The following is a 26,954-nucleotide window of genomic DNA, read 5'->3' on the forward strand; positions in this document are numbered from 1 at the left end:
CACGGCCTGCGGCTCGCTAGCTAACTTGACTTAATCCCCTACGCATATGCTCAATAAAGTTTTGTCAGCTTCGGTACATGCGCAGGGCAGTATATTAGCTCAGTTAAGTAGGTCTTACTTGATTCGCAGCAGCCCCAAGCAGTATAGGTAATTGGCCCAATATTGTGAACGTTTTGACAAATGCCGGTCGTACAAGGACCAGAGTGAAAACCATCTATTTCCAGTATTGGGCCCATAACTTGTGCTGCTGGGGGCTATCCTATTAAACTGCGGTTTCATCGGTGCCTTGTGCAAAAGAGAAAGGGCTACATTTCTGTCCTTTTGATAGAGGAGGGGACGACCCCCATTTAACATCGTAAATCAGCGCTCCATTAAAATGGGTGTTTCCGGTAGATAGAAAAAAAAAAAACGTGAGATGTGTGTGTGTGTGGGGGGGGGGGGGGGGGGGTGAGAGTATACAACAGCTGTATCTTACCGGTACAGAAACGTGGAGGCTAACAAAGAAGGTTCATCTTAAGTTAACGACAACGCAGCGAGCTATGGAAAGAAAAATGATAGGTGTAACGTTAAGAGATCGGAAGAGGGCGGAGTGGATGATGGAACAAACGCGGGTTAATGATATCCTAGTCGAAATCAAGAGGAAGAAATGAGCTTGGGCAGGGCATGCACTGCGAAGGCAAGATAACCGCTTGTCATTAAGGGTAACGGAGTGGATTCCTATAGAAGGTAAACGCGTAGCAGTGGGCGGCAGAAAGTTAGGTGGGCGGATGAGATTAAGAAGTTTTCGGGGTTACGGTGGCCGCAACTGGAAAATGACAGGGTTAGTTGGAGAGATATGGGAGAGGCCTTTGCCCTGCAGGGGGCGTAGTCAGGCTGATGATGATGATGATGATGGTTTCCACTCTTAAAATGTATAGTGAATATTTTGCCGGTAAAGTGCACGGACGCACTTGCGCTTGCATGGAAGTGATCTTCACCTCTGCGAACATGTGCTGAGGCCTGCATGTGCAGCAGAAAAACCGAACATTGCAGATATGTTTTACAGCGACTGTTGTTGAGGCCATGTTTGCCGTAATTCGTCGTTGTTGTCGTTGTTGTCGTTATAACACAACCAGGTGCAATGTGTCACGCTGATTGGTCAGAATGCAGTGATGTTAAGTACGACGTCATGAAAATGCGCTGCACTGATCGGCCAGAAAGCTAATCACTGATTAGTGCAAAAACAATGACGTCACTCGTGATGGCACGAGGTGCCCCTCGCCCGCCTTCCACCATCGACATTTCGCAGCACCTCAGCTGTCACTGGTATCCGCGTTACATTTGTATACATGTTCGGTATATTTTTTCAGTGCTGCTCATGGCCATACTTGTCCGATTTCTATGCCGACTACCGAGACACTTCTGGCCCCCAAAATCTCAGTAATCTTTTTGAGAAAAAGAAAAATGTATTATCAGATATTTTTCGAGTAACAGCCCAACATTCACTACTGGCAATAACACCTTCCTGTGGTACACTGAAAGCGCGCGCCATCGCCTGTGACAGGTGATAGGCAGGCCGCCGAAGGCAACTTGAAACGAAGGTCGTGATCAGTAATCGCGCAGAAAAAAACTAAACAAAACAGGAAGCGAAAGAAATGATATCATGTAGTTCAAGGTATTCACATCTTTTGTTTTTTTTTTTTGTGCGTGTGTGTTGCAACCCGCAGGCCTTCGAAGCGATCAGCGGCCGCTCACATGGAAGCGCTTAGCGCGCACGCTTCGTTAGTTAAAAAGATCACTGGGAGCGCTACAATAGGTAGAGCAAGAGCATAGTCACTTTTTTTATTGTAGAGCTAAGCTTACCGGTTTAGCGCATTAACCAGCGAAAGCTGTTATATATCTTTCGTTTAGCGATTTATCCCTGCATTTGGCCGTGGTGCCTGCAACTCCAGCTGTGAGAGAAAGCCTAGGCGTGCTCATGCGAATTAGCGAAATCTGATCTGGCCACCCATCGCCTCTCTCTCTCTCCCACTTCTCTCTTGCACTTATCATCTCACTCCACTCCCCTATATGCAGAGAGGTAGATTTCCCTCTCTCCATTTTGCCACCTGCCAGCGATAGCAGCGGGCAGCCACCTTAAATGGAATGGTATTAAATTAAATCAGATTAATGAAGTTGAAATACATTGAATCAATAAATACTTAAGGTCTTACGGCTGACGCTGTAGATTCCTCGGTAGAATGAAGGGTTATATATCGGAACCGAAGGTATAGCAACTTTCTCTGTAAAAATAAAAATAAAAATGAAAATAAAACGGCGAAGGAGGGAGAGAAAGAGAGATAAAACATTTATTCGAAGTCAGAATGGTTGGTCGAGTAACTTGGGTGGCACCCCTAGTCCAGGACATCACTGGCTTTCGCTTACTGGCGGACTTGCTGAACTAAGTTTACTGGATGATCTCACGTCTCTATGGACAGGGTCACATCTCACTGCTCACATGTGATCTTTGCCTAAAGTTGCCAGGAAGCAGGGTTTGCTTTTCAGCCGTATAGTGGAGCTCTTATGGCACCGCTAAATACCACAAAGTCAAGAAAGCGAATGGCAAGGGTTCTCCTTAAGCTACAGAGATTTGGAGCTTAAGGTGTGCCATAAATGTTGTGTTAAATGGCTAAGAAACAAACCCCAGCGCTTTGTCACTTTTGGCAAATACGGTACACTGATACAAAATAAAAACCGATAGGTTGTTTATGAACCCTTCTAGAAGCCGAAATGCGCTTAAGCCTAAAATGAAAATTGTAAGCACGGAAGAGCCTGCTGTATGAATGTTTTTCGTTTGTGCTCTATCGTGTTATAGTCCGGTTTTGTTTTTTGTTTTTTAAAGTAATGAAAATCCAAGTTTTTCAGAGCTGCATAAAAAAATACCATGAGCTGCGCTACACGTAGGCAAAAAATATATCTTTGGTTTAATCTGTCTGCGTTTTTGACGCTTTGGCTAAACTCAGCAAACCCAAAAACATTACATGGGCGTCCATAAGATATTTGACACTAGATATTTGACACCTCCAGCAGACATCTATTTTAGTATCGCTTTCCAATTATCTAAGCACCTATACAACTAAAATTAGTGTTCATTCCGAGGTATAGTATGTGCTGTAGAATTCCAGATATAGACATATGCGAGATGCTGATGAATTTTCTGCCAAGTGAAGAATAGAATAGACACTTGGTGGAATAGACACTTGTGATGTGAAATAAACATGATGCAATGTACATGATACCAAAAGATGAAGTCACAGTTTCGTGCAGTAGGGTATTATCGGTGGTGCTGAAAGCACACACACCATCAGAGAACTTTTCATGCAGCAATTTTCAGTTAATTTAAATATCTATTGGAACTCAAAGCAGAAAGAGATGTCGTAGTTAAGGGCTCCGCTTTAATTTCGACGTGCACTGACATCGCACAGCACACGGACACCTTTTGCGTTCCGCCTATATAGAATCGAAACGCGGCCGCCCCATTGCGACTGAAGGAAGAATGAAAAGTGTATTGCACGGGCCTGTCCATTGAGTCGAGCTCAGTCAACTACTGCCGTGCGCAGACAGACAAGAGTTGAAGGAAATGTGAGAGGGCAACAAATATACTGTGAAGAAATTCCGCTCGCCACAATCGTCGACAGCCCCTAGATCTCAGTTGCGAAGGGCCCGAAAGACGCCTCCATTTGCTAGCCTGACAGGTCACCGTCACTTATGTTTACATACCCCCTGGGAACGGTGGCCTCATGAGGGCTAATGTTAGACTGTTGCTCATCAAAGTTACATAAACGAGTGTCGGGGCCTTTTATTTATTATCTATGCTATAACGTCGAGTAGGTTCATGTACAGTGTTGATGAAAACCGCATTTAGTGTCTAAACACTAAAACGAGCTTACGCAATAGCTGTCGATTTGTGTGCCTAGCCCTCCTGTCCGAACACCTACCTCCGTTGCATACATCTATGCGACGTAGACTGATAGTAGTACAGTGTATGCCTAATCTGGATCCAATGAAGGAACCTCTGCTTTACTCAACAACCACATGGAATTAATACATTTTGTTGAATTGCTATTCCCAACAGCTGTTCTTGTCCGGAAAAAGGGGAAGCGCATGAAAAAAAAAAAAACTCGGCAAAATTCAGCGGGTTCGAACAGATTTAGCTTAAATGTCATCCGCTTAGTATAGCATCAGTGTCCTGATAATGTGAGTTTCGAAAAACGATTAGGTGTGGGGGGTCTCACTTTCCTTCGATGTCACTGAATATAACTACGCGTAGTCTATGGCTGATGTCGATACAACATCACGACTATGTTATTAATTTTTTCTCAAGAAGGTTGGTAAGCTAGACATCTACAAGATGATTCCTGTAGAAGTAGACGATTAGATTCAATAAAGACGTCGCTGGCAGGCTTGTGGTTTGCTGGGAAGTTACGTGAAGCACATTGTATATACACTTACGCATCATTCGAAAATATCGACTTTCAGATCTTTGAGCGGCCATGTAACTTGTTTAAGTAAATTAAATGCGAAGGTGGCATCATAGTCAATTTTTGGCTCATTAATGCGCACCTAATTCCATTTCCCGACCTTAAAGAAGCCGCGGAAAGCGCTAGTGACAAGCTCAACCGCGGTCGGACTCACTGGTCACACTCGAGATACTCGAGAAGCGCGCGCGGCTGCTGCCGCGCCTTGACCGGTCAGGGCAAGAAGCACAAAGTGCAGTCATAATCGGGAGATGGCGCGGCAACTGCGTTCATACCATTTTGCCTGCTGAGACAGCCACTAGATGGCCGTGTTGCCTTTTTTCCTTCCTACATGGATGATGTCCTTTGCGCTTTCTAGTTCTACGCAAGGACCTTGTACCACATCTTTGTTTCTCTCTCGCCTTGTAAGCAACAGGAAGAAGAACGGGAAATATTGCGCCTATTCAATTTGTCGGCGTTTGCCACGCTCTCGCAGTGTCCGCTTATCTGATCCGTGGCCAGTATCTATGTGCTCTGTGCACAGCCGCCAGCGTAGGAGGCGAAGCTCGCCTGTTCGACTATTCTTGTCCGCGTCCAGTGTCGCGCTCTTTTCCACCGCAACCAGTGGAACGGCAAGCGCAGCCGGGCTTTTTTCGAACTCAGGCACGTTCGAGCTGACGAGGTGCTGCCTGCAGCATGGTGATTTCACTTCTGCTCGTATTTCACTCTTGCTCGTTGAAGCTCCGTTCACACAAATACCCCCTTCATCGCCACCTCCAGGGAATGCGTCAGGACATTTGTGATGTGGTGACGCGGAGAAGCAAGCATGTGCTTGCGTGGATTGTTCTTCATGAAAGTAAAATAAATGAACAAAATGCGGTGAGGATCATTTGAAGGGGTTTAATGTGGGCGGCACTATCATGAAAGGTCCTCCTCACCAGGGTCTGAACTAAGCACTCGGCAGATTTTCTGTGGCCCGGTCGCCATCCCTCGTCTCCACTTGGTGCCGACACCCGTCATCTCTTCTAACACGAAAATGATTGTGAAGTCAACGCTGTTGATAAATGATACCGGAAGGTTCAGAAAACTATCGGTAAGGTGAGGGCGAAAGTGGGGATATTTGATTTACATTAGGGCACAATGAAGTCAGACGAGTGATTTTTACAACGTCAGAAATACAAAAAAGGGAGCCGCGACACATGGGAAAGGCGGACCTAGAACGGCTTTCTTCGGGAGGCCGGTTAATTAATTCAAGAAGGAAAAATTGCGAGGACATTTTGGTAACTAAAGTGTTGAGAGGCGAAAGCCGAGGGCACTATACCGTGACGACTTCTGGTGAATGTGACGTCACATCGTTCCCATGGCTATATTGATACCAAAATTATACATCTTTCGAGGATCTTAAGTGTAAATTACGCTTAATTACACATTTTTTCATCTAATTTGGCACAAATCTAACGTTTTTCCGACAATTCTGTGACAATTTTCACTATGCCGTGACCACTTCCGGTGGATGTGAGGTCACATTGTTCCCGTGGCTATATCGACGTCCGCGCTATTTCGACGCAATTTCGTCATTTTTGCCTATAATTAAATAATTAATTAATCTACAGTCATCAAACTTGGCTTCCAGGTTCATTTTTTCCTCCTCTATCTGAAGCAACCATTGGTTTTCTTCTGTCTTTTTTTAGTTCCCGAGTTAAACGCGTGTGTCACGCTTTGTGAACGGATGACAGTATGAGCCATTAAAGACTTTCGTCTTAATATTTTGAAGTTGCTCTTGTGGACTGCCCACTCCGGAGCGCCTCTGACCTTCCAGCGTCCGCAGTCGCACTGGCATAATAATAGCAGTGAGATCGCCTTTCTTTACAGGCCCACGCCACATACGTATGAAACACGGAGACCGCCCGAAGGGAGGCTTCCGGAGGACGTAGGCTGACGTGCGTCTTGTTCTCCGCTCCCTGTTGGTTGGACCTTTCTTCCTTCAACCTTACACCCCACGTCACTTCCTTGTTATTCTATACTTTTCCCTCTCCCAATGTGGGCGTATAGTGGACTGTGAATAACGCACGCAAGAGGTGGCGTGATCAACGCTCCTTTGTATAAGCGTACTAAGAAAACATTCTGAAAAAAGCTATCTCACGTTGGCACTGTCATAGAACACCACTTCTCTGCGCCCCATTCCCGCACATGTGTAATTTACACAAGCTTGTCCTTTGTCTACTCAAAACAGGCTCGCGGTCCCTTTAGTGCGCGCGATGAAGCTGAAATACGAATTTCGAACATTTATCACAAGTAACGAGAACTTAGAAAACGTACTCACAGCCCACTAAAAGCATTTAGTTATAGAATTGCATTATGATTTCCATCTGGATACAGGGAACTTTTGGGTCAATTTTAGCGCTGTACAAACTATTTGAGCTGGGTCCACTAGCAATTCTGTCGGAATTCTGTTCACCCGAATTCTGTGTTCAGTGCCAGCAATGAGCCATGCAATCTTCTCCGGTCGCCAGATGCGAGATTCCAATAATAATCAGATTCAATAAGGCTGTCGATGCTCTTGCTCGTTAAACGAGCTGGTGGTACGGTTACATCAGCAGGCTTTGTTATCTTTGCGTGAACTCCTTGTATAACCTGTTTGGGGAAGAATGAGCTAGATAGCCGATGGAGGGCGCCTTCCGTTTGTACTGACTTCTGAACCAAATACGTACGCGCTTTCATTTCTGCTATATAATGTTTCCAGGGGGGTCCGCTCCCCCCACAACCTCTATTCGAGATTTCCTGTGAGAACTCTTCGGTCACAAAGCTGCCCTCGCTGCCTCGGTGAAGCAAGAGACGGGCGAGAGTTCTTCACTATTGTACCTCTGTTATCGTTCGTTCTGCCTGCCGCGGAATGCAGTTCACTTGCTGTGTTGTCAACGGGTTTCCACGCAAGATCGCGCATTTGAGTTAGGTGTCTTGCCCCATATTTTTTTTTTTGCACTTCACTCCTTTGCTGCGACATTGTTTCGACATAAGTCCGTTGAAAGAACAGAGGAGTAATCGACCAAGTTGATGGAATGCCCCTTTTCCTTTCTTCGCGAGAAAGCAGTGTCTGGCACTTTTTGGTCTTATCATCATTTGTAAAACAAAACACATAAGTTTCATTCTATTTGAAATAACATGCGAAAAACAGCGAAGCTGCCGACTCCTTCGAACCTCTGGACTTCTCGTTATCGCAGCCTGGCTTTCCACTGGAGCCCTTGCCTTCTCGTTGACCAACCTGCGCCGCGTTCTCCCTACTCTTCACTTCGTTTTGGACAAAAAAATCTGCAATCTCGCAATGCAAAGGCGGTCCTTTTCCTTGTCTGTTCAACAACGCTGCTCAACAACAAAGGCTTGTTTGCAGTGACGTGCAGCCCGCCGGCTTGCTGGCAGCTAACCGCTGGCAAAAACGCTGCTAACCTGCTTCGCATTGAAGCCGCTGTGTACGCGACTTTAGAAGTGTCCACTGCCTACCATAAGATGTGTAATCCTGTTGCAGGTACACTATAAATAGAAAATCGCTTACTGACTTTAAATTACGGTTGGCTTCCGCAATGGATTCGGCATCGAAGAGCGCCAAGCAAGGGTAGTCAAGAGGCTTTAGTTAGGTTGCCTTCACGAAATGACAGCTGGAAAACGATTACAGGAGGCCGAAGGTCACCGTCAAAAACACCCCACGTTCTCCTCCGGTCGCTGTCAGCAGATTCCCAAGGCTGCGCAGTCGAGCCGTCAAGTGATCGAAGAGCGCCGTTAGGAGAAGTGCTTTTTCTAAGGGCACGATGAGCAGTTCGGTATATCAAACGGCCTGCGAAACTGTAGTTCGGTGTACAGCTCGAATTTCGTATACTTTTCTACATGGTTGTTTAGGGGCACATTATACACACACACATTAGGAATGAAAATACGGCACTTGGCCCCTGCGATCACCGATGCCGTGGCTTGTAGACAGGAAGAAAAGACGTCGTTTGACTCTGGCGCAAAACCAGAGTATACGATGCCACCTCCAATAACCCCACGGCGCCGTCAAGGGAAAAAGAAAGCAAAACAAAGTATGCACTAAAATGAAAAGTGGCGAGTGGCGAGAACCAATGGTCACGCTTCGGTGTGCGCTCTCAAAACCACGACTCGCGACATCCTCACCGTCGTGAAGTCCCCCTGCGACCCTGTGGCACGTGGCCACATAGTCACATGACCTTTTGATGTCATCGCAACCTGCCCACCAGATTGTGAGCAAACTGCTCGCTATGGCAGGCGGAAGTTCAATTGATAATTGGTGGTGAGGGGTTGCTCGGGAAGAGCAACCTGGGTCTCACAAGCCCCACCGCTGGGAGCACCTGCCATCTCAGGGCAGTGGCGCACCGATTAACCGCTGCATCACTGCGCAAGAAGTGGCATGAGGACTCCCAGGGATCTGTGAATGCAAAGGAGATAATGCCCCAATGAGAGAGGAAAGCAAAAATGCCAGCGCACCTAATGCGCATGTGGTGTAACCACGACAAATAGTCCGTCATTTTTTATTTTCCTTTTCCTTGTAATTTTTGCTCGCCATGGTTGCTCCATATGTAAAGCCCTCATGTAAAGCCCTCACACGAGGGCCCTTGAGGTATTTTTAATAAATAAATAAATATGCTGCCTCACATGTCGCAATAAATAATTTTATTGTTAATGAGCGTAAGTGACTGTCTCGTTCTCCTTTGTCCCGTCTTAGAGCTGTTAAATTCTTCGCACTACGTTTCCCCGTTTCACAACTCCTGAGCAGAAGAGTGAAAGCAGCGAGCACAAGACACGTCCTCCAGAGCTGTGTGGTTGGTCCGCGAACGCTCAATAATGAGGTACTAGTGATAAGTCGTCGCCTGGCTGTTGTAGCGTCACATCACTGCGAACAAATTGTGAAACGACTAATGATCGCGGGTCGTCGAGACACTCGGGAAACCGGGGCAGGGGCACCAGGACTAGAAACTTGGAAGAAACAGGAACCAGGTGAAGCAGTAGTGACTGAGTACACGAGCGACCCATTGGACCATCATCCTCTTCGTTGCCGACTCGCCCCGAGCAGGCAGCAGCAAATCGAGGTAACGTACATGGCAATATAAATTCATTTACAACGCCTCCCCCATCCCACCGTGATAGTAATTTACTAACACTATACTCACTTTCGTTAGCAATCCCGGTAGGCCCTTTATTCTGACCAAGCCAAGCCTCATAGAAGTTGGGATAGGCGCATTACCACGAACGGACTGTCCAGGCGAACTGCAGACGGGCGATTACATGTTTCGCTGCACTTGTATAATCACTCAAAAATGTCACAAATCTGCACTAAACACCCGAAAGAAGCACCACGCTGCATGCCAGTCTATGCCTCCGTCAGACAAAGGTAGGTCTAGTGGTTTTTGAGGAAAAGAAATGGAGCATAACTGTCTAAAATCTCCGTGGACACCTCAACCGCACCGTAAGTAAAGAGCTAAAGGAGGGTGTGGAAGGAGAAAAAGAGAAAGATCATAATGCCAACTGGATCGAGTCACAAGCTAGTAAGAATAGAGAGAATCAGAGATAGAAAGGAGGTCCCAATGGAGTACAGAAAGCCCCTGTGCCCGGGTAAAGCCGGGAAACCAGTTTCGCGGCAGCTACTGAAACGTGGAAAGGCTGAAACCCGTATACGCCAGCTGCCGTTTACTTCATGAGTAAAACCCCCCTTTTTAACCTATACGAAGGGTCAATACATATTTTGTTAGTGTACGTACGCCGCATTTGGTTTAACGGAGTAAATCGGGGGTAAATTTTTTTTTCTGCACTCCTGCCAAGCCAGATCGCAGCACACTCCCTCTGCAGAAGTGGGTATACCCCTTCTGTTCCGAAAATCTGAAGGAACGCCGCTGCAGCCTAGAGAGAAATTGAACCACTGAGCTTTAAGCCGTGCTCCGGAAACGCTGCCTCTTAATTGACGCTTTCCCCCTGAAACATCGCATATTTATTACTTGTTAATAAAGCTCTATGTATATGAAATACTTACAAAGTTTTTAGAAAGCAGCATGGAATCCATTTCAAAACCAAACCAGCCCATGCTAATAAAACGCTTGAATACAGGCAAGTCTGAACACATCTCCAAGAAGGAGTGCCACTCCGTCTTGAAGTCTCTCTGGGCGACACTTCCCTGAGATTAACAATGAATAGGCCTAAATGGGATTTTGTTGATACAAGGGATTCAAAATGCCGGTCCGTCGTGCGAGTTTTCCATATGAGCAGAACGCGCACTCAAATTAATTCGCTTTTTCAGTGTCCGCTGTAGGACACCCAGGACAGTATTGCGTCGTTAGGAGTGATGAAGAAATGCCCTGTTGTTTCCGGAACATCACAAAGGCGGCATTCAACAGAGGACACAGAATTCACCTTTTTCTACAGCCTTATTTTAGGCGACAATGCCTCAGCGTGCAGCTTTAGAAGAAAGTCTTTGTACACCGCAAGAGAGGAATTTTACGCACTCTTGAGAGTACGCTCTGTCCAGGCAGGCCGAAGTACACAGAGCGGAGGGAAGAGCATAGAAATCAAATCTTTGTGCAACCGTTCCCGTGACCCTGAAAACCTGAACGAAGCAGAAAACGAACAAGTAAAAAAAAACTAACACCAAACCACACCTCATTCATTACCCCGATAAATATGGATGATCGCAAATATCGAAAGACGCAGTAAGAGTAAGAAAAACATTTAAAAAATTGCCTAGCAGGAATGCACGGTGGAAGTAGCTTTGGAAAACATGAAACGCGAAACAATCTGTCGCTCATAAAGATGTATTAAACCGAGGCCACCTCCCCTGACAGGTTGGCAAACGTTACCTAGTATCATAGATTTAAAAGACGAATCCCACACAAAGTTAGCGAACAATCTGTGAAAGCGCCGTCTACTAAGTCTAGTACAATGAATAATTTGCAGCACATAACAAGTTTTAGCGTCCAGAATTGTTACAAGCCGCCGCGCTGCCGAATATCGAAAGACCGTGTGGGACAAAAGTTTCAACATAGCCTTGCAGAGATGGTACGCGTTATTTCCAATAATGTGAACTATGTTAACAAGCATTAAACGGGAAGCCAAGGTATTTCGATGGCTTGCGAGTCCATGAAACGCCAGCATAATCAGCAGGTCTAGAGCCACCCATACAACGATTTATGCGAGCACCAGAAACTGAACCAAACTCTTCCGAACAGCTTCGACATTTCTGGGCTCATCAACACAGAAAAACGTGAGATCATCAGCATGTGGTAATAATGCGTTGAGCTCTTTGCCAGAAATAAAGAAACCCGAATGGCACCACTATTCATAATACTCACACACAACGCTTCCAAGTACTGAGCGAAGAGCAGCGGAGATAAAGGGCAACCTTCTTTCACAGAGGATAGAAGGGATGCTGGTTGTGAAAGACAACCATTAACGATCAAGTGTGTTGAGCGGTTATTTTAACGACATACAAACAGCGAAACCAATACTGACGTGCTCTAAATGCCTTTGCAAAGTCGATTTTCAGTATTGCTAATTGCTCTCGAGAGACGCAACAATATTGCAATACTGTACAACATGTAGGTTGGTCCTCATCCCCCCCCACCCCCCCCTAGTCACACGTTTGGTGAGGTCCAATCTAAGTATACGCGTACATATCAAACTGCAACAGATTCGGTAGGAGCAATACTTGTAGCTGGGCTTACTGTTGCGTATTATTCAGGAAAGATAAAGGAGTACCTTTCGCCCCTCCCATTCCCAGGCCTTCCTCCGTGTTCGTGCTTTGCGCTCCTGCATCTTTCGTGGATTCGATGGGACTTTTGTGGATATTTTATAATCTACATTAGAAAGCTTGATAGGTGGTTGCCATCCACAAATCGCAGTTTTTATATATTTTGCTACACTTTGGAAGGTCACGCCATTCTCACTAATATGTTCATGACAGCTGTACTTGGTCAGCTCGTCAGCTCCGAGAGTGTTGGAAAATGACATTTGATCAGTGGTATCTCGCAACTCTCCTAAGGCTATAGGAAAAACTTGTTGAGGCGCGCCCATTCTTCAAAAGGAGCTTTACAAGGGACACAAAGCCAGCTGAGACGAGCGTCATCGATTTTGAACGCATATACTATTTGTGTCACTTAGAGTGTCGCACCGGCTTATTTTGTATATTTTCCAAACTCCAGGGATCCAACTGGCCAGTGATTCATCACTGCAGCTTTAGAGTTGGCGCAGCTCAGTCAGCGATTAAGCGGGTCACATAATAGTTGGTCACCCCAGAAAATCTTCGCTCGGATGAATTTCATCGTGCACTGAATGTTGAAGGTTCGTATTTCTTGAAAAGAGATAAATGGCGTCCTGCTGCATAACTTTTTTGCATTAAAAATCCTGTTTTGGTTCACTTGCGCTAGCGTCGAGCATTCACACCTAGTAGCACTGCTGCATAAAGTATTTAGACTGAGGTACATGAAGTATTTAGTATTCGGCGAATCGCGAAGGTTTATGGGGTTCTAACGCAAGTGTTTTCCTTGAACCGAACCGTCGCTCGTTTCTGCGAAGCATTTATGGTCTCGGAAGGTAGCTGGTTTGAAACAGATGTGCAGAAGGGCGAACAGCACCATCGAAAGCATAAAATATTTTCTCTCAGAGATATGACTATTTTTTCGCAAAAATTGCGACAGTTACAAGACAGCCTCTTCAAATATGTAAGCGCATTTCTTTAGTGAATGGCATTTACTGAAAACCTTTCCTCAGAGTTATCACTTTTCTTCCTGTCGCTGAAAAGCATATCTTTTCATTTAGGTTCAGCGGAATCAGCGATGGAAGTACTTCGCGTGGTTCAGGTCACTGCGGACAGTACTACCGCGGTGCATTACACGAATGAAGAAAATAAACATATAACTATTTTGGCCGCAGAGCGAGTGCGCAGGAAATTTTTTCCACTGCCGAAGGTGGCGTTTCACTCCTCAGTAAATTTAGGTAGAGTTAAGCGCAGCTAGAGAGAGTACAATGGGCAGTCTACCCTTTTTAGTTTTTTAAGAAAAATCGCCGAAAGTAAATGGCAGAGAACACATGAGACACATACGAGTACACATGGGCGCACTAACTGACAGCTTGTTTCTTATTGGGGAGAATAAACGAACCAAGACCAAGCGAGAAAGATCCAGGAAAGCTGTACCTTCGTAGACAACATGTACAAAATAAAAAGGACGCAATACAGCAATATTTTGAAGTTTCGATTTTTAATAAAAAAAAACATGAACAGCTTTCTGAGAGGGTACCATTTCTTAGAGTGTGGCAAACTCTTCTAGTTTGGTTTCTACGAAGTAGCAAAAAAAAAGTGACAGTCGCTGAGTATAGCTTACCTGACCTTCTTGATTTGTCGTACCATCATTTTAAGTCTTACGCGTTAAATTCCCACCAAGGCACGCGTCCACCGCGTGCTGCTCCGCTTTCAAGCCAGCCGTTTTCAAAACACGGCCAGTGATTGCTTTCATGTCTCTCGTTTATTTCTCTCACTCCTGCTAGAAAATAGATTTTTTTTTTACAAATGCGCCGTACTTACAGACGGGACGCGGAAAACCCTATGAATGCGGCCTATACACTTTCTATAGATTTCGTGTAGTCTGTATTGTCTTTCTATGGTTGGTTTTATGGTTTTTATGGGGTTTAACGTCCCAAAGCGACTTAGGCTATGACGGAGGCCGTAGTGGAGGGCTCCGGAAATTTTCTTTGACGTGCGCTGACATCGCACTCAACTCGGGCCTCTAGAATTTCGCCTCCACCGAAATGCGACCGCCGCGGTTGGTATCGAACAGGCGTCTTTCTGGTCAGCAGCAGAGCGCCATAACCGCTGAGCTACCGCGGTGGCCTCTTTCTGTAGATATTTCCGTTTGTCCATTCATAGTCTACAGACAAAAGTCTACTAAAAGAGTGTGACAATAAATCTATAGACTGTCTGTAGGATTTGTATCGCCTATTGGCTACTCTATAAATTTTTGTCAATATAAGGTCTATATAATTTATAAACAAAAGGGTATGGACAGACATAGGCAGTTTAAAGAAATTTCATTACGGGAAGAAGAAAAACACATGGCTATCTCTGCCTTCAGAAGTGTTAGCACTGTTACGCAGTGCCTGCCAATACCGAACAACCATCCGGACTCGACTTCCTTCTAGAAAAGATTGTTTGGCTCGCACGAAGTTGCCACCAGCGACAAACAACTGCGAGTTTATCGAGAAGACTAAAGTAAAAAAAAATCGCGATTCTGCCTAGGCTGCCTGATTAGCGCTGCCATATTGAAACGATTTACGCGCCCCCTCTTGGGCGTTAAAATCATTAATACGGCGACTGCCGCTCAGCGCAGCCACTGGATCAGTGCACTTCCTCCTTGCGTGACGCTCCCCTGCGCCCCGGTGGGACTGGCGGAGCCGAACCTCGATCTGCAAGGTGAGCGACGCGCACACCTTCGGCACCCTGCATTGTGAACAGCTGCCACGGCTGAAGGGACGAAGCCGTGGAGGTGCCACAGCTGTGCCGCACCGCCAACTGCACTGTAGCATGGCCTGTTCCTAAATAGCATGAATAAAGCATTGCTCTTTTTCGCACTGCACTGCACTTGTGGGACGACCTCTGATGTACAGCCCCCGTCAAAAGTATACAGCCCAAGGGGGTTGCTTGTCAGGCCGGCTGTATGCCTCGTTATGCATCCTCAGCGACCGTAACCTCTCGAAAACTGGAATGGCTTCGCGTCCTCAATCCTGCCAAGCTTTGGACTGTTGGATGTTCTAGGGAGCCGCGCAAAACAGTTTAGAACCAAACCCCTTGGGCTGTATACTTTTGAGGGGGACTGTACGTGGCACCCGCTTAGCACGTGAAGGAAAACCCCTTCGGAAGTGACGTTCCTTCGTCGACTCCTTGGAAATCAGACGTTGCGGCACATTCGTCGTACGGCACCGAGAAGTTGGACTCCTTCCTCGGCCTCTGGTGTATTATCTAGTGGCTTCTGTTTTCGCCTACATTCCGGACACGCTAACTACCTATGCAAAGTGTAGTTGCGCACGAGTCTATGTTTCTTGGCACCGGTGGCCGCATTGTTCGCGTCCTTGACGTCACAGCAGGCAGAGAGTTCTGTCGCGGTCTTAGCGCAGGATAGTCGCGTCGTGCTTAGACAAAACAAGGTATGCACAAACAAAAAAGGATAAAAAAACAGGCGCATTCTATTTGCGCTCTCACACTCTCTCCGCTACCGCCCGTTAACTTCTCCGGGCCTTATATTCGCTTGTAGGGAACAATGCTCGCTTTCCTGTGACGTCGTGCGATTACGCGACCGTGAGGAACCGGTCCAGCGCGCCTCGGTTTGCGTGTGACGCGGCAAAGTCACACATTGCGCACCAACGCTTTCCCGCACTTTTCACTCACGTGCTGTGTCCCTTCCTCATACCGCCACGGTCACCTTTTCGCGGACACCAAAGACAACGAGAACGTTCAAAGTCAGCCCGGGAGCGAGCGTCGAGAATAAAGCTTGCGCCAGCAGCAGGAAACGCCGCGCTTGGATAGTGCGCCTTTGAGGCTCGCATGTTGAACTTTGCAAGCGCCATTGGTGGTTGCGATAAAACGACGCTGGTGTCAGTCGGGCGTGGACCTGAGCCCCATTTTATCCTGCTGTAGTGTGTGCGCTGTAAATCTCGACAGTGCATGCAAGATACCGACAGAACCTGCTTTGAGCCTTAGCAAGATCGCAAGAGAAAAGGAGGAACTCTTCCTGTGGAGCATCCGTTCGTGATCGGTACGTATGAGCTCTTCTTGTTTTTAACGTTGTTGCTCTTATACCGCCGCTAATGCTCCATTAGAGTGAGCAGGCCAACAAACAGCAGGCATTCTACAAGCGGGCCCCTGTAACACTGCTAGTTTTTCACGTGGCCAAGTTTGTGCTGAGAGGATGTGATCGATTCGCCAACGTCTCAGTACCTGAAGGAAGTTTACGGAACACCACCTCAAGGAGCGCCCAAAGAGCGCCGTATTTTACACGGCAGCCCCCAGGGGTTTAAACTGAAGTTTATAGGTGGGCTTCCTTCGTGTTAGCTGTTTGCTTTCTCCAAAGCGGACCCCTGTCCACATCTGTCTGACGGGGGCCCTCGGCCGTCACGCACCCTTCCTTGCAGCAGCGTGTCGGCATGAACGAGGACCTGCACAGCTAGGCGCCCTGCGAAGTGCGAACGCGGGTGGCGTTCTCGCGGGCGCCGCTGCGGTGCGAGACATGGGCGCGACCGTGGAAACGAAGATTGCGGAAGGCCCGCTCGCCAAGGGGAGCTCCTCGGCGGTCGATGAGGAGCGCCACGGCGAGTACCAGAAGGTGTTCGGCCTCATCTGGCGCACCGTGCGCGAGGCCATATTCCTGCTCGAGGTGGGCACGCTGTGCGTGCTCGCCCTGTTCGTGCGCAAGGGAGTGTGCCGTTCCAAGGCCAGTATGCAAGGCAAGACCGTCATCGTCACGGGTGCCAACGCCGGTAAGACACGCTGCGCGCGCAGTGTTGCTGGTCGAGGTCACGCGTGGAGTAGCGGCTCAGCTGACAGAGATGCTTTCGTCCGTGACGATCGATGAGAATCGCTCGTTGTACAAACTTACTACAATGAACATAGTAGACGAGTAGTCGCTGACCTTAGTCAGCGCGTGGCTGCGTTGTCGCACGTGTCACCTCGACGGCGGCAAGAGCGAGATATTCGAATTGTACTCGAAAAAGGAAGGAATAACATTACTTGAAACCGAGCTGTCGCTGACAAGAGGTAACCCTGGTGCTGACGTTATAGAGCAAGCTATTTTCTGTGTGGCTTGGTAAATTTAGATACGCCTCTTGGCAGCCCTATTCGCCAAATTATTGACTGATAAGCGCATGTTATTGACATCGTCTCGATCTTTTTTTTCTTTTTGGCAACAAATCGTGATGAGCCACATTAAGCCGTGCGACCACCCATTATATCCCCGTGATGTTTCAGTGGTGCTCTTTTGACGGACGTGCGTTTCAGGACATCGCGTCATTCTAACACCCCGTCATTCTATTACCTACGCATGAAACACGCGATGAATCGCGAGCAGTGCATAGCAGAGGGAAAGCTTTTAACACAGAGTTTAATGGTCTTGGAGAGTTTTCCGATGCTGTCGAGTCCATATTGTGTTCTGAAGAAAGGCACTTGACATGTGCTTCCATTCCTTAATGGAAATTTTCTCTTATCAGGGAAGATTTTTCATTTACTAAGGGACAAAAATGCGCCCTCATTGTTTTTCAGCCCTGTTTGTATGGATATAGGGGGTGAAATCATATAATTTCGGAAAGTATACTGCCTCTTATGCAAAATAAATATTGTGTAAGTGATTTAAATAGGAACGTAAGTTATACATGACGAAAGGCTTTTCCTTGCAAACAAAAAATAAATATCTTTTTTAGTGTTTTGTTTTGGCGTTGTGTATTATCACACGACCAAACATTAGACGGTATTATCAACAGAACATACTTTACCTCACTCTGCGCCTTTGCCTTAGCTGTGAGTGACCTTGAAGTCGTAGCATCGGTTATTTTACAGGTTGAATTCGTCGGTTTGAATCTGAAAAAAAAAAAGTCGATAAAAGTATAGCGGGGGTAAATTTTTTCTTTGGAATTCAGTTTTAACCGGAAACGAAGAGTATTCTCGATACAGGCGTCACAGATAGCTAGCACTGAGTACGAGTTACACTCGACTAAAAGAGACAATAAAAAACTTCGAAAGACAGGGACGGGGTGAGACAACAGGACCGTTGGATTTACTAGCTCAGTCGAGCTCTCTCAGGCTTTGCCCCACAACTTCAGACTCGCGTAGGCGCGGCGCACTGGGAGGCCTCATCTCCTCGTCAAGCGTCGCCTGCTATCGTTGCGCTGTGAGATAAACGGGCACCAAAGTGGAGGACTTTTGGTTAATTTCCACCCATTGCGATACGCGTTAAAGAACCTCATGTGGTGGAAATGATTCCGGAGCCCTCAACTACACCAACTCTTTCTCGCTTTCTTCTTTCACTCCCTCCTGCATCTCTTGCTTTATGGCGCGGTTGAAATTGTCCACCGGTAGCGATACAGTTACTGCGGTTTTACTTCCCTCGTAACAAATGTTGATTTTCGTTTCCACGAACAGTCGTTAGCCGCTTCAGACCATTACTTCGTTAAGTAGGTTGCTGAACAGCACTTAAGAGCACTGACAGTATTTTCAAAGTAAGAAGCTGCGGCAAACGGGAAACCACGCACAAGCCCATGAAAAAGTCATATTATCTGGTTTCCGCACCTGCTCAGGGGTGCTTCCGTCAATGCCGTCATCACGCCGACCATGTCAGGCTCAGGCCTCTTGCTTTGGTGCTTTTATAGTTGGCTTCCTTAGACTAATAACTGTCCCTGAAAACCAATAGTTTTTCTCTACTTCTTGACGCGCCGATGTTCGTGGCAACCGCAAGGTTTGGTTGTGCGCAAAATATGTAATCGGTCATACAAAGCTGCACTTGTGCAAAAAACGGTAACCGCTGAGAAAAAAATAATTTGCTCTTCTCTAGCGCCTTTTCTGGTTCACTTAAACTCAATATAGTTTCTCAAGCACTCCTTCCCGTCCGAGCAGGTATCGGCAAGGCCACAGCCATGGACCTCGCGCGGAGAAAAGCGCGCGTCATCCTGGCCTGTCGCAATATGGAGCGAGCGAAGCGGGCCGCCCAGGAGATCTTGGACCGGACCGGGCAAGAGGTGGTCGTCAAGCAACTCGACCTCGCCTCGTTCAAGTCCGTGAACGACTTCTGCGATGACATACTGAAGACTGAGTCGCGCCTGGACGTGCTCATCAATAACGCCGGCATCGTCCCAGGTTCGTGGAGCTCCTCGCTACATAGCTGCAGAGATGTCGGCGGCAAAGTGGTCATGTCGCTTATGGGGTGCGTTGTAAACATTCTCGCTTGGCTTTCTGCGTTCGCTACGCCTTTGTCTTGCGTCTGAGATCTCGCCACCTGTTCTCGGCATTGCTAGCTACCTACAAAAAGCTGCACAATCACAAATATCACAGAAGAATGCGCGACGTGCACAGTAATCGACGCATACAGCAGCAATATTATGAGCCATTTTTAATTTCATTTCTCAAGACTTCCACAGGAACGTGGTTCTCTTCTTATGTGTGCAAGGAAAGTGACGCATCAGTAGTTGTCGAGGCGCTGTATAAGTGACAAAAGGCTGCAAGTTTATACAACAATGCAAATATTCTATTTAAATTCTATGCTTGGTTGATTTTGCGGCCTTTCATGGCCATCTAGGGATCCGCGACTCCTGTGCTCCTGTCAGTCACTCGGCCCAGCGCTGCATTAAAATGGAAACGAATCAATGTAGAAATAAAAATTTGACTATCTCGTAGTCCCGAGCAGGCGCAAGCATGAAAAATACAGCACGAAACGCATACACCAATCTACGATAGCTGATAGATGGTGGCAGCCGCACATGAGCCATGTCCTTTGGCTGCTGGAGATGCCGCCGCATTCCCCCACCTCAGTTCTTCAAACTCGGCAGGCGCTTTGTCTCCCGGCTGCTTTCGCGGTTTGAGAAGCCGTTGCCGACAGCCGCTTCTCTTGGAGGGCTCGCCTGGTGTCCCTCGCCACTTTTGGAATATTACGGGCTGCTGCATTCAGTTGCATTTATTTTTCGTACTGGGAAGCGCTGGGTGTCACTCGTGGCTATCTCTATTAAGCGTGAAATGCTTCTATAGCTCTCATTCTCGGCAATCTGGGGCGAACATCATCCAAAGCTGAAAGAGAACATGAACCTTTACCTAGAGAAGAACATGAGGCGGATATTATCCGAAGCAGTCCGTACTTTTCTGTCGCTATGCGATAATAGAAGAAAAAAAAAATTAAGCTATTGCCCAGAGCAGGATTCGAATCGTCCGCAGTGCAAACAGATCAGCTTCGTTTTCCGCTGCTTTAAATTACTCGACCAACAACGAAGCCTCTCACGATGTGCTTTTCATATCGACCTCTTCATCACCGTTCGTTCGTTCGTTCGTTCGTTCGTTCGTTCGTTCGTTCGTTCGTTCGTTCGTTCGTTCGTTCGTTCGTTCGTTCGTTCGTTCGTTCGTTCGTTCGTTCGTTCGTTCGTTCGTTCGTTCGTTCGTTCGTTCGTTCGTTCGTTCGTTCGTTCGTTCGTTCGTTCGTTCGTTCGTTCGTTCGTTCGTTCGTTCGTTCGTTCGTTCGTTCGTTCGTTCGTTCGTTCGTTCGTTCGTTCGTTCGTTCGTTCGTTCGTTCGTTCGTTCGTTCGTTCGTTCGTTCGTTCGTTCGTTCGTTCGTTCGTTCGTTCGTTCGTTCGTTCGTTCGTTCGTTCGTTCGTTCGTTCGTTCGTTCGTTCGTTCGTTCGTTCGTTCGTTCGTTCGTTCGTTCGTTCGTTCGTTCGTTCGTTCGTTCGTTCGTTCGTTCGTTCGTTCGTTCGTTCGTTCGTTCGTTCGTTCGTTCGTTCGTTCGTTCGTTCGTTCGTTCGTTCGTTCGTTCGTTCGTTCGTTCGTTCGTTCGTTCGTTCGTTCGTTCGTTCGTTCGTTCGTTCGTTCGTTCGTTCGTTCGTTCGTTCGTTCGTTCGTTCGTTCGTTCGTTCGTTCGTTCGTTCGTTCGTTCGTTCGTTCGTTCGTTCGTTCGTTCGTTCGTTCGTTCGTTCGTTCGTTCGTTCGTTCGTTCGTTCGTTCGTTCGTTCGTTCGTTCGTTCGTTCGTTCGTTCGTTCGTTCGTTCGTTCGTTCGTTCGTTCGTTCGTTCGTTCGTTCGTTCGTTCGTTCGTTCGTTCGTTCGTTCGTTCGTTCGTTCGTTCGTTCGTTCGTTCGTTCGTTCGTTCGTTCGTTCGTTCGTTCGTTCGTTCGTTCGTTCGTTCGTTCGTTCGTTCGTTCGTTCGTTCGTTCGTTCGTTCGTTCGTTCGTTCGTTCGTTCGTTCGTTCGTTCGTTCGTTCGTTCGTTCGTTCGTTCGTTCGTTCGTTCGTTCGTTCGTTCGTTCGTTCGTTCGTTCGTTCGTTCGTTCGTTCGTTCGTTCGTTCGTTCGTTCGTTCGTTCGTTCGTTCGTTCGTTCGTTCGTTCGTTCGTTCGTTCGTTCGTTCGTTCGTTCGTTCGTTCGTTCGTTCGTTCGTTCGTTCGTTCGTTCGTTCGTTCGTTCGTTCGTTCGTTCGTTCGTTCGTTCGTTCGTTCGTTCGTTCGTTCGTTCGTTCGTTCGTTCGTTCGTTCGTTCGTTCGTTCGTTCGTTCGTTCGTTCGTTCGTTCGTTCGTTCGTTCGTTCGTTCGTTCGTTCGTTCGTTCGTTCGTTCGTTCGTTCGTTCGTTCGTTCGTTCGTTCGTTCGTTCGTTCGTTCGTTCGTTCGTTCGTTCGTTCGTTCGTTCGTTCGTTCGTTCGTTCGTTCGTTCGTTCGTTCGTTCGTTCGAGCTTGAGGGGAGCCTTGAGCTCCCCCACCATTCTCCATGTGCGCCACCTTGAGGACGTTAGGGATGACGTCCGTGTCTTCTCTTTTACCGAGCTGCACAAGTTCTTGCTTGTTTCGCCCTGTAAACCACTCAAGGGTGGATTAAACAAAGCTTCAATGTTCAAGAACTGCATAAACGGTAAAATGGCGAGAATTGGGCCTAGTAGAATCGTTCATGATGGTTCAACGCGCTTGACTTTTTACGGAACAAGAGACAAAACAACCACACCGCGCTCTGTGGTCTTTGTTTTTCAGATTCCAAAGCAATCAAGCTGACTGAAGACGGATACGAGTTGGGATACCAGTCAAACTACCTCAGTCACTACTTGTTGACCATGAGGCTTCTAGGTGAGTATGATTGATCTTGTGTCACACTTAAATCTTATATTTCATACGCTAATCAGAAAGGGCTCGTTGATCTTCTAGGACTTCTATTTCGGCTTTATTTATTTATTTAATATATACTGCAATCTCTATGGCGCGAAGCAGTTGGGAATGTTTGTGGTAGCGGTTTTCAGTTTCAGTTAAGTTAGAAACAATAAATGCGCTTCCGCGCTAGCCATATATGCGAGAGAGAGCGAAAAAAAAAACAGAATGCGAATTGACAGTTGTGCACTGAAACATGGTGACCGTCACGTAACAATCAGAACAAAAATTGCACTCGCTTATGACTTGTCCTATCTGATTAGCGTGTATAAGAATGGCGGTACATTCTTCGAACTTGGTATGGCGCCCGCATTCACGGCAGTTAATTGCTAGGGTGCCCATATTTTCACAAGCTGAAGCAGTGTCACAAGGCCTGTCGTTAAGCGGCCGTCATGTCTGCCCTATGTACAGCCTTTGTCATAAGTTTAGAGCCCAAGGGGTTTCCTTCCAAGCCGTGTAGTAGGGGCTCTTGTAACATCCGTCGAAAACATAACTTTCGCAGAGATTAGGGCGACCGTTCCTATCTCCTTCGAGAGATTTGCAGCGCTGACAATGCGTAACAGTCCACACAGCATGGTCCAGAAGCAAACACCTGCAGCTGTACACCTATTACTAAGGCTGTACCTGTCCACATGCAATTAATATTTGTAAACGTCCTATTAGCACATGCCGCGAAAGGTTTCCTGTATTTGTTGCTACACATCGGTGCTCACGAGTTGACCTTTTTGGTCAATTTGCGCAGTTTTATCCCATGCACACAGAGAGAAAAGGCAACTCGGAAATGCACACTGCACGTATTTTCTTCTGCCGGCACTGCATAAGGCTGCCTTTTCTCGCATTCGTCTGCAAGCATGCTCACGTTGTCACTCGGGCTTGCGATTCGATCGTTTGCCGGTGCTAGTAAAATGTCCTGCAATTAAAAAGTCACTTGTTACCGGTTCTCTGATTACGAATGTGGCTCACCTGCTGGTAAAAGCCTCTAGACTTGGTTATTAGATGGTTTGACAGAACGTTCTGGAGGCACAACATGGATACGCGTACTTACCGCCGTTTCACCCCTCTGGAAGTGTTTTGTTGCAATGTCAGATATCTTTTACTGATGTGATGTTCATTCCTCCATCCAACACTCTGACTTAAGAGCTTCTGTCTGCCGAGGATCGCACGGAATTTTACTCCGTAACCTCGTTGTTTTAAACAATACAGACATGACAGCTCGAAAAGGAAGTCCACTTTAGAGCGTTGGGACTTCCCGGAAAGACGTCGCTTCATTTCTCGACTCTTTTATGAGCTCCAAGACGCTACAGCGTGAAATTAGACAACCGCAAAATCCGCTTGGGTTAAGCCGGCCATGAGGTAGATACGTATAGGTCAGCAGCATGCAAGGGGGAAACACTGCCCCCTGATTCCGCGTCTTTTGCGGCCTTCGCGTTTGCTTCAAGGAGAGAAAGTCTTCTGCGGGTAAAAATAAAATTACAATTTTCTCTTTGTTCGTTGGGGCAGGCGTAAAGCTTCCTGAACTCAAAACAGGCGGCGAAAGCGGCACCTCGCAGTTTGCAAGGGCGACGCCGCCGCCCGTGTGTACCAGCGCCAACGCACACGCCTTGACCTTGGACGGCGAGCGTATTGTCTCAGCGGGCGGCGGAGGCCGCGGCTCCCATTGTTTGCAGATATTCGCATTGCCGGCGAGAAAGCGGCGCTTGTTGTTTCTGACGCACCGGCCAAGGTTTTCCCATCTCCGGCCGACGGGGCCGCATCTATCTTTCTCTTCCAATCCGCAGGAAAGCTTTTCCCCCGGCTCTGATTATGCCACCGCTGTTTTTCACCTCGAGACAAAGCTTTTTGATGAGAGGGTAGTTACGCGGCAGCAACGGTGGCGTGTCTCAAGGCTACGAGAGCTACTTCGTAAAGGTACACAGAGGACGGCTTGATTTCGGCCTGCATCAATAGATTACTGCGTTCTTGTGACAAAGACGCTGTTATCACTGAAAATAGAGCTTTTATAGACAACATAAGGCAAAAAACAAAAAGCCAGGCATCGACATCGTTGGTTGTTTTCGAAAGCTAATTGCGGTGCGTGAGGACGGTCAATCGCGCATCTGTGAGGCCCGACGACATCGCCATTCACTATCTAACAGTGATCAGGGAATCTTACGATCAATGAGGATCTTGGTCTGCGCTAGTTGGTTCATTGTTTGTCTTCGACAGATTAAAACAGCGCTATGGAGCACGGACACATACATGGCCACTAACCCATTAACGTTATCGCCGATATTTGTCGGAAGCCTGCTCGGCATTGAAAACTAAGCCTCGAACCGAAACCGAAGTGAAAACCGGAGTGCTAGCACACCCATTATGACTTTAGCTTAACAAGACTAAAGTGTCCACTATTTTGTTTCTTAAATAACCTTCAATGTCTCTTCAGTCAAGTTGGCAACTGTGATTAAGCCCAAAACTTTATTCGTGACACAAGAAAAAGCCCTAGTCGGCAGTGAAGCATTATGCAACAGTCTTCCAGTTCTTCGCTGGAGGATGTACCCTTCATATGAAATCCCAGCGGATGGAATCCTGCAATGGGCTCTTCCTCTCCACTCTGTCGTCTCCTACAGCGTTTGCACTTCTCTGTCGTCCAGCGAATCAAATAATCAGGGCCACCGGCATGCAACCTTCAAATTCACGTTTGTTGGTCTGCGTTTTAGCTGCTCGTGCGCCTGAAAACGCAGGTGTCGTGCAGTGTCATTTACTCGAATACAGGCCATGTGTGCTGCAACACCCGAGAAGTACTAAGACAAAAAAAAAATTGCCAGCCCCCCGCTTCACTACGTTAGCTTAGACCGCACTTTTCTTTTACAGGGCAGAGCAAGAGCAGGATCGCTGGCTCGGCTGCTTGTCTAGTCCATGAGCAGACGCGGTCACGGCGTTTCTTCTTCTTTTTTTTTGCGCGCGAAAGGAAACTGTGAAGGAACAAACAAAAGATGCTCGGCTAAGATAGCACGACGTGACAAGAACGAGCGCTGAAAGCTCCCATCTCTGTATTTCTTTATCAACATATCTTAGTAGTCAACGGAATAATGTTGATATATTTTGCTGCAACACCGCATAGCTGTGCAAAATGCCTCTCAGGCGAGTTTCCTGTGGGGCCGTTCAGAAAACGTACTCCAACGTTCGACGAAAACTCGTCTGGCAAGGAAAAACCATGACTGTATATACAAACACTCAAGAGAAGTAAGAAATATAGGTTCAAACCCAAAACGTCATTCCGCAAAAGCCTCAAAATGTAACACAGAAACACATATCCCGACTCCACTTTCTTGGGTCTTTAAGCCCGTTGCAAATGAACGACTGGACTTCCCTCACAAAAATTTCATCAGTCGACGTTTACAGACTGCTCACAGCCTAAAGAAATGTTTTCGAGGTTAGTACCCTATAAGGAATATAGCACCCCTATAATGATTTACAGCTACCCACATTTTCAGAGTTAAAAACGCGAGCAGTGCTCAGGTAACATGCGAGTTAAAACACCGTTCCGTTCCATGCATCTACCCTTCGCAGACTACGCGAGCTTCAGTTAAATCTACGCCCAGGAAGCCGTAAGCAAGAGCCTCCCGATCAAACGCTGCCGAAAACTCAAGCCGCTCCTTGCTACGCGTGGCAAGACGCTTTATCCCAGGAAATTCACAACTGACTCCGCTATCACCACAAAAGACCCTACAGTACAGTTGCTCATTGTCGTTTGCTCTGGAAGCTTGCGCCGTGCAAGTCAACTGCAGGAGCTGCCAAAGAGGTTATGTTATTCGGGTTGGTTGGTAATTGATTACCTGAAGCATCTTAACCTGCGCAGAAAGACACGGACCCTGGAGAAGAGGGCGTCTAGGACTGCGTTCGTCGGGAAGGGAGGGTCAGGACTCAGGAATGCCATGTGTCTATCTGTACTCTAAACAGAAAAGAGTAAGAAGAGAGCAAGCTGTCCTCTAGAGCACCGCCTTTTGTGAAAAGGTGTGCGCTGGAGGACAGATACTCCCCCTTTACTCCCTATAGACGTCTCCGTGTTTAGAGAGAATGCCTTTCTCCTCTGGGTCCCTGTGATTTTCGTGCTAGTCAAGATGCCTCAGATCACAAAAAGGAGTGAGGCGCTCGCGCAGCACAAGCGCCACGTGACCGGTGGATGTTCGCAGGGCTTCTGCGCAAGAGCGCGCCTAGTCGCGTGATCAACGTGTCGTCAGCCATACACCACCTGGGAACGCTGAAGCACCCGGAGCAACTGGCACGGGGCCTGACGCCCGTGCGCCACCCGACCGCTTCGTACGCCTGCAGCAAGCTCGCCCAGGTCGCCTTCACGCGCACACTGGCCCACAAGCTGCGGCACACCGGTACGTGCTTTGGACCGTGGCTCCATCTCGCGTCCCCGAGAAAGAGGAGACTCGCTGGTTGCAACAGTAGTGAATTCGGTTCGAGGAGAATGCTCTTGTACAAGCTAATTGTCCAAAGCTCTAGAGAGGTGCCCTCTGTACGTTCCAGTTTCTTGGTAAGAGCAAGAGTCATGGTAGCGGTCAGAACCACACGATCTA

The 26,954-nt window shown here is 47.4% G+C and overlaps 2 protein-coding genes across 4 annotated transcripts in view; both read left to right on the forward strand.

Moving 5' to 3' along the window:
- The window catches only part of LOC149341147 (retinol dehydrogenase 14-like), a 243,055-nt gene that overhangs the window by 187,728 nt on the left and 28,373 nt on the right, over nucleotides 1-26,954 (forward strand). The gene's annotated exons all lie outside the window — the stretch shown is intronic.
- Nucleotides 15,788-26,954, forward strand: part of LOC149341150 (retinol dehydrogenase 12-like) — a 13,160-nt gene continuing 1,993 nt past the window's right edge. Inside the window, exons 1-5 of one of the 2 annotated variants that reach the window (XM_089543030.1) lie at nucleotides 15,788-16,273; nucleotides 16,650-16,994; nucleotides 19,120-19,359; nucleotides 22,219-22,311; nucleotides 26,562-26,756. In XM_089543030.1, the coding sequence (XP_089399156.1) occupies nucleotides 16,745-16,994; nucleotides 19,120-19,359; nucleotides 22,219-22,311; nucleotides 26,562-26,756 (778 nt within the window). In that variant the 5' untranslated portion in view covers nucleotides 15,788-16,273; nucleotides 16,650-16,744. The remainder of the gene's footprint in view (nucleotides 16,274-16,649; nucleotides 16,995-19,119; nucleotides 19,360-22,218; nucleotides 22,312-26,561; nucleotides 26,757-26,954) is intronic. The other variant, XM_089543031.1, reaches the window with a different exon arrangement.

Source organism: Amblyomma mixtum, chromosome 5, assembly GCF_055824585.1.
Source record: "Amblyomma mixtum isolate Tamu chromosome 5, ASM5582458v1, whole genome shotgun sequence".
Lineage (NCBI taxonomy): Eukaryota > Metazoa > Arthropoda > Arachnida > Ixodida > Ixodidae > Amblyomma > Amblyomma mixtum.